This window comes from Nansenia antarctica, assembly GCF_963989245.1.
Source record: "Nansenia antarctica genome assembly, chromosome: 18".
NCBI classification, from domain to species: Eukaryota; Metazoa; Chordata; class Actinopteri; order Argentiniformes; family Microstomatidae; genus Nansenia; species Nansenia antarctica.
The window spans coordinates 10,517,286-10,524,785 of record NC_137691.1 but is presented as its reverse complement, the minus strand read 5'-3'; the positions used below and the strand labels follow the sequence as shown (position 1 = coordinate 10,524,785).

The 7,500-nt window shown below is 48.3% G+C and overlaps 1 protein-coding gene across 1 annotated transcript in view; it reads right to left on the bottom strand.

Annotated features, from left to right (window-relative positions):
- Window positions 1–7,500, bottom strand: part of pik3c2b (phosphatidylinositol-4-phosphate 3-kinase, catalytic subunit type 2 beta) — a gene marked incomplete at its 5' end in the record, with an annotated part of 37,989 nt that overhangs the window by 4,143 nt on the left and 26,346 nt on the right. The window contains 12 exons of the mRNA XM_080548679.1: window positions 1–42; window positions 208–332; window positions 1,477–1,678; window positions 1,972–2,081; window positions 2,328–2,484; window positions 3,256–3,425; window positions 4,384–4,520; window positions 4,647–4,776; window positions 5,090–5,182; window positions 5,351–5,458; window positions 6,065–6,245; window positions 6,643–6,737. The exon at window positions 1–42 is cut by the window's left edge and continues 76 nt beyond it. Coding sequence (XP_080404805.1) covers window positions 1–42; window positions 208–332; window positions 1,477–1,678; window positions 1,972–2,081; window positions 2,328–2,484; window positions 3,256–3,425; window positions 4,384–4,520; window positions 4,647–4,776; window positions 5,090–5,182; window positions 5,351–5,458; window positions 6,065–6,245; window positions 6,643–6,737 — 1,550 coding nt within the window. The remainder of the gene's footprint in view (window positions 43–207; window positions 333–1,476; window positions 1,679–1,971; window positions 2,082–2,327; window positions 2,485–3,255; window positions 3,426–4,383; window positions 4,521–4,646; window positions 4,777–5,089; window positions 5,183–5,350; window positions 5,459–6,064; window positions 6,246–6,642; window positions 6,738–7,500) is intronic.

Genomic DNA, 7,500 nt, shown 5'->3' with positions numbered 1-7,500 from the left:
GCCTCCCCTCGCGAGCGTCCAATCACAAAGCGGCTGGGGAAACTGGGAGGGAACATTCACGGTTTCACTTTACAGTCACTGAGTACAGCTGTCTCCCTGTGGGCTGTCTCCATGTATGCGCATGTGAGTGTGCCAACGGCTGCGTGTGTGTGTGTGTGGGTGTGTGTGTGTAGTGTGTGTGTGTGTGTGTGTGTGTGTGTGTGTTACCTAGGCAGTTTGGAGGAGGGGAAGATGAGGCGGAGTTTGCTGTGCAGCTCGTGGAACTCCTCGAAGGTCCTCTGGACCAACACTGCCCCCTGCTGGGCCTCCCGATCCACCTTCACCACAAACGCCTGAGGGGACAAGTCACACAAATATCAAATCGTTAGCCGCATAGCATAATTTGCTAAGTCATATTTTGGCCAAATTGAGATATCTGCCTAACTCTACTCTCCTAACACTGCTGATTCACTGTGCATTATTGCCTATGCCATCAGCCTATCAGAATGCTTGTTACATTCCAAAATCACTATCTGCCCAAGTCATCTCTTTGACATAGGCATTTTTGACACTACATACAAAGATGGCTTGGCTGACCACAAGTGAAGCATGACTTAGGCAATTACGAAATGTACAATCATCGTATTACTGAATACGTATTTACATCGTATGTCATAGCCATTACTTTGGATTTTTGTTTTGTGATGATTTGTTTAATGTTTTGAGTTATAATCCTATTTCATGATTCATGTTTATTTAATGTTTTTGGTTATTTATGTCATGAATACTGTTTTGTTTTTATGTTTTTGGTTATATAATTATTAGCGTTTTATTCCTAATTGATTGTGAGGTGGTGAGGTGACAGCATAGGCCCAGGTGTATATAGGTGTATGTATATTAGGTAGCCACATTAGTCACACCTGGGCGAATGGAAACAGGTTAGTTTGGGAACAACGTTATTTAGACCAGAATCTGTGCACTCACCACAGTCTATGTAGATGTTTATATACTGTACATTACACTTTATACATTCTACATACTGTGTGACAATGTGGTTAATTGACTTACATATCCTTAACTAGGACGGTATGTGTGTTATATAGGTCTGAATGTTGGAATATAAAATGGTAAATGGACTCCACTTATAGCGCCTTATTCCAAAGCGCTTTACAATGGCCCCTCATTCACCCATTCACACACCAATGGCTGCAAGCTACAATGCAAGGTGCCGGCCCGCTCATTGGGAGCAATTTGGGGTTCAGTGTCTTGCCCAAGGACACTTTGACATGTGGCCAGCCGGGGTTCGAACCGCCAACCTTGCGAACGTTAGACGGTCGGCTCTACCTCCTGAGCCACAGCCGGCCCATAATATGGTTACGATGTGGTTGTGGTCAAAGCTTACATATCCATTACTCAGACTCTTATGTGTGTTATATAGGTCTGAATGTTGGGAGATGATTGTGATGAGGTTATGTTGCGGTTGTGGTTGAGGCTTACATATCCCTTGCTGGGGGTGTAGGTGCGGATGTGTCGACACACGTAGAGGTTGCGTATGAGCCCGTCGGTCTTCAGCGTGAAGACGCGCGGGGCGAAGGACAGGACGGGGCGCTCCTCCGACGAGGCGAACTTCATCTGGGCCAAGTTGTGGATGAAGAAGTTCAGCTTGGTGGCCACGCTGCCCAGACTGGACTCTATTAACCTGCAGGAGGGGAGGGAGAGAGGGAGGGAGGGAGGGGGGGAGAAGGAGGGAGGCAGTGTGTAAGACAAAGAGAGAGAGAGAGGGGAGAGAGAGACAGAGGGAGAGAGAAAGAGACAGAGAGAGAGAGGGGGGGGGGTGAGTGTGTGTCAAAGTGTGGGTATGAATGTGCAATGAGTGTGAGAGGAGATGTGTGTGTGTGTGTGTGTGTGTGTGTCTGTGTGTGTGTGCATGTGTGTGTGTGTGTGTGTGTGTGTGTGTGTGTGCATGTGTGAGCGTGTGTGTGCGCGTCTCACCTGGTGAAGTACATGGTGGCGTCGGCCTCTGTCTCATGGGGTCTCAGGGCGTCGTAAACGTACTTCAGGTCGTCCAGGTCGGACAGCTCAGGGATCCCACACGACAACATCTACACAGGACAGGACAGTAGAGCAGCGTGTCTGTGTGTGTGTGTCTGTGTGTCTGTGTGTGTCTGTGTTTCGGGGTTGTGTGTATCTATAAGATGTCCCAGTAGTTGAGGTGTGAATTTGTGATCAGGTTGTGTGTGTATACTGTGTGTGTGTGTGTGTGTGTGTGTGTGTGTGTATACTGTAGATTGTGTGTGTGTGTGTGTGTGTATACTGTAGATTGTGTGTGTGTGTGTGTGTGTACATACCAGCCCCAGCAGGTTGAGGAAGAGGTGTGTGTGTTTGCGTATCAGGTTGTAGGCCTCGCAGCAGAGGTCCACAAAGTCGTGGAAGCGACTGGAGGGCTTGTCCCCCCCGTTGATCACGTACGCCATGTCAGACGTGAACACGAACGGAGCGCGGTCCCTGCCAATCACAACGCACCAATCAGAACACAACGCGCTGAGGCCCTGCCGATCATTTACATCACATGTTTGGCCTTTAGCAGACGCCTTATTCCAAAGCGACTTACAATCGATACATTAGACTAAGTGAATCATCAATCCACCAGTCGTAGCAGGAAAAGTAATCTAGCTCAGGCCAGCGGCCATTAGCAGTCGTCGTGATAGAAGATCACAAACAAAATATATATCTTTTTTTGTAGACACTGGAGAAACAGTACAACGGGGTAGTAGAAATCTTAGGAGAAACAGTATAGGGGGTGGGGGGGGGGGGAACAGTATAGGGGAGGAAGCAGGTGTAGGGGGCTAGTAGATGTCTCAGGAGGAGCAGTTAAGGTCTAGCCTGAACAATCACAACACACTGGGCGGAGGCGCCACCAATCAGAACACAGAAGCGCCAGAACATCAGAACACCAGGCCATTTCATTGGCTAATCGGCACAGAGTTCCTGTGTTCATATTATCAGTAAGCACAGATAAATACCAGTCTTGTTCCATCTGATATATAAATATAGTAATAGCACAATAGCGCCATCTAGCTCTCTGGTAGGCTAGGTGCTAGGCTGGATTATTTTGGTTGTTGTCAAACACATCATTTCATATGTATTATTTCAAAGCAAAACACACAGAACACAACACAAGGTTCTTGCTGCAGAAACTAGGCATTCATTTAGACCCGGGACTACATCTCCCAGCATCCTCTCTGCTCCACCCCCCACGGCCCCCTCTCGGCTCACCGTTTGATGTTGCCGAACATCTGGGCATGTCCCAGGAACTTGCCGAAGTCGATGTGGAACATGTGACCGCTGGTCTTCAGCATGATGTTGTCGTTGTGGCGGTCGCAGATGCCCAGGATGTAGGTGGCCACGCAGCAGCCCGCGCACGAGTAGATGAAGTTCTCCACAGCCTATCACAACGCAGGGTTAGGAGCTCGCTGGTCACATGACTCACACGACGGCTGCTATTAATAATACTGATGATGATGATGATAATGATGATGATGAGACATCTCACGCAGCATTCAGCGTTTCAATGCAAACTAAGGTTCTTCTTTTTGCTCTACACTACAAAGGTTACTATGAGGTTAACGTTGAGATTCTCAGCTTTTATTTGATGGTGTTTGTGTACATGTTGACCTGTGGGGTAATAGAGGAGCAGTTAAGGCTACACCAACATCTACATCTACTAACCCCCAGCACTGTGTCTCCTGAGATTTCTACTTCCCCTCTTGTACTGTTTCTTCAGTGTCTATTCAAACAAAACAAAAAAACATTTCTTTCTTTATTCTTCTATCACGACGACTGCCAATGGCCACTGGCCTGAGCTAGATTACTCTTCCTGCTACGACTGGTGAATTGATGATTCACTTGCTTAGTCAAATGTATCGATTGTAAGTCTCTTTGGAATAAGGCGTCTGCTAAATGCCAAAAATTGAATTTCAACCACAATTCAGGAATGACAACACTTTTCATGCCTAGTCCCCCTGTTTCAGGGGACCCAAAAGTAAAAAAATGAGACAGTTGTCTTGACAGGTGCTTCTGGTTAGTTAGGTGTGTTCTGTCACATCAATACTGCAGCATGAGAGAGCTGTCAATGTCTAGTATTGATTCTAGACTTTCCTCAGGGGCCCTATGCATAGAATGTGTAGTCATTTCTGAATGGTGACACCAACATGTACACAAATACCATCAAATAAACGTAGAGCACCTCTACTTTAACCTCACAGTGATGGTCTGATTTCAAATCCAAACGTTTGGAGTGTAGAGACAAAAGAAGAAGCAAACAAAAGCTTCACTGTCCATTACTTATGCTGGGCATTGTATATGCAAGTGTGTGTGTGTGTGTGTGTGTGTGTGTGTGTGTACCTTCTCGTACTCATCCTCAGTGGGGTTGTGTTTCTGCAGCCAGTCTGCCAGGGGGCGGTCCTTGAAGGAGCCGGTGACACCGTGTTCCACCTGGATCTTCCTCAGAGTTTCAGCCTGGGGAATCATTTCTACCATACCTGGGGGGGGCAGGGGGGGGCCGGGGGGGGAAATCTGTAAGACATTCTTAGGCCCTCTCTGAGCTCTCCCCCCTCCCCCCTCTCTCCTCCCCCCTCTCTCCTACCCCCTCCCCCCTCTCTCCTCACCTCTCCCTCGTCCAGTAGAGAAGCACCTGAAGATGACCATCCTCATGTCCAGCCCCTCCTGGATCCAAATCTTGTTCATGATGCGGATGATCTGCAGGGTCAGCATGTCCTGACGCAGGTCATCCCCCGCCTGGAGAGGAGGGCACAGAGGAGGTCAGAGGTCAACATATGATTTCTACACTTAAGTCATAGTATGTGTGATGTATAACAATGCATATGATATGAATATAACAGTTTTCTTCTGAAATAGATGGATATATTTTCCTGTCACCAACTCTGTGGCGGTATTTTGAAAGACAATACTACCAAGTCACATCACATGTATAGTATTCATTTCACATGTTGAAGACAAGTCTTGATTGAAAAAAGTTCATGAAAAATGTAATTGAAGTTATTTTGGCAAACATGAAGAGGACAGATGTTAGACAGCTTTGACTGGGAACCTTGAAGATGACACTGATGTTGCTTCCTCTGGGGTCCAGACTCTGGAAGGACAGCTTGAGGGGCACGGCGTTGGAGTTGAAGTAGGAACACGACTAGAGAGAGAGAGAAGAGAGAGAGCATGAGATATCACTCTCTCTCACACACACACACACACACACACACACTGATATACTGTAAATACAAACACACAGACACACACACACACACACACTGATATACTGTAAATACAAACACACAGACACACACACACACACACTCACATGGATGTTGATGGCTTGGACCAGCATGCCGGGGTTGAGGGGGAGACGACAGCTGTTGCTGACTGTGAAGAAGTGCTTTACCTCCTCTAGACCCTCTCTCAGGATGGCCTACACACACACACACACACACACACACACACACACACACACACATACAAAAAGCGATAAAATAAGAATAACTGGAGCAGGTATCAAACACCATTGGTCATTGTCACTCTACCACCTCTCTTAATGCCACCAGACAGCCACACACCTCATTATCCAAACTACGCACACACACACGCACACGCACCCGAGACGAGACTAGATGATCGTGGAGTGAAGATATTATCAAAGCGGACGGGTGATCGACAGGCGCGTACGCTTTGATAATATCTTCACTCCACGATCATCTAGTCTGGTCTGGCGCCTGCGCCGTCTGTTGTTCTTCCTGCACACAGGTAAAAATATCCAGGATCTAACAGCGTCATCAGGCTCACGAAACAAACCCGGCGAATGTTTTACTTGCTCCGGGCAAGTAAAAAAGCGTTACTGTCGAACCCTGCACACACACACGCACAGACGCACACACACACACACACGCGCACACACACGCACACAGCTCTGGTGTGCCTACCTTATCAAAGACAGACACACATGTAAACACACGTAGGTACACACACTCACACACACACACGTACGTACACACATACACACACACACACACACACACACCTGTCTGCTGGAGGGGGAGGCGTCGCGGACGCTCTGGGCCACCTTGGCCAGGATGCTGACCAGCCAGGCCTGGCGGTCGAACTCCTCCCTCAGGCCCCGGCCCACGCAGCACAGCAGGGCGGCCAGCAGGTGCTGGTACCTCCCGCTGAACTGGCTGTCCTGGAGGGTGTCCTTCAACAACCTGGGGGGGAGGAGGTAGAGAGGTGGAGGAGAAAGAGAGGTGGAAATGGAGAGAGAGAGAGAAACATAGATTAAACCAAAGAGGAGGTAGGTAGAGGGGGGTGGGGGAGAGAGAGTGGTAGGGAGGAGGTAGAGAGGGGGGGCAAGGTGAGAGGAGAGAAAGAGAGGTGGAGATGGAGAGAGATAGAGAGAGAGAGAGAAAGCAAAAGAGAGATAGACAGATAACACAAAAGGATCCACTTTTTTTATCAAGCTTCATCCAGTGTCAGTATGTTATTTGACTTGAGCAGTTCCATATCTCACCAGCAGGTGGCGAACAGTGAGCATGTGGTGTGTCAGTGTGTGTGTGTTCACATGTTACAGAGGGGGACGGGGGAGGGGAGGGGACGGGGTCTCACCAGAAGAGGTAGTGCGCAATGCGCATGTCCCCTATGGCTCTCCGTAGCAGGAAACGTACCAGCGGGCTGTCCAGGTAACACTCATACTTCAAAGCCTGGAGAGAAAGAGAGAGAGAGACAGAGAGAGAGAGAGAGACAGAGAGAGAGAGAGGGAGAGAGAGAGAGGGAGAGAGAGAGAGAGGGGGAGAGAGAGAGGGAGAGAGAGAGAGAGAGAGAGACAGAGAGAGAGAGAGACAGAGAGGGAGAGAGAGAGAGGGAGAGGGAGAGAGAGAGAGAGAGAGAGAGAAAGAGAGAGAGAGAGGAAAATAGAGAGAGAGGGAGAGAGAGAGAGAGAGAGAGAGAGAGAGAGAGAGAGAGAGAGAGAGAGAGAGAGAAGGAGCGGGGCGGGAGGTATTTCAGTGAAGAGGACAGAAAGGATAAACTAGGTTGTGTTGGGGGGGGTATGTGAGAGTTTGTGTTTGTGTGTGTGTGTGTGTGTGTGGCGATGGGGTGTATTTCAGTGAGGAGGAGGCAAAGAATAAACTAGGTTGTGTTTGTGTGTGTGTGTGTCCTTATTAAAGTCATTCGTGTAAACACAGACTCCGGAAAAGTCTCAGTTTTGGTACTATTAGACCTCAGCGCTGCCTTTGACACTGTAGACCACGAGATTCTAGATTAAAAACCTGGGTAGGACCTTCGAGCACTGCCCTAAACTGGTTTAGATCCTACCTACAGGACATACAGGTCCGTACAGGACGTCATGCGGATGACACTCAAATCTACATAGCCCTCTCACCGAACGACTATAGTCCCATCGACAATCTCTGTAAATGCATTGAACAAATAAACGCCTCGATAGACAAAACTTCCTCCAACTAA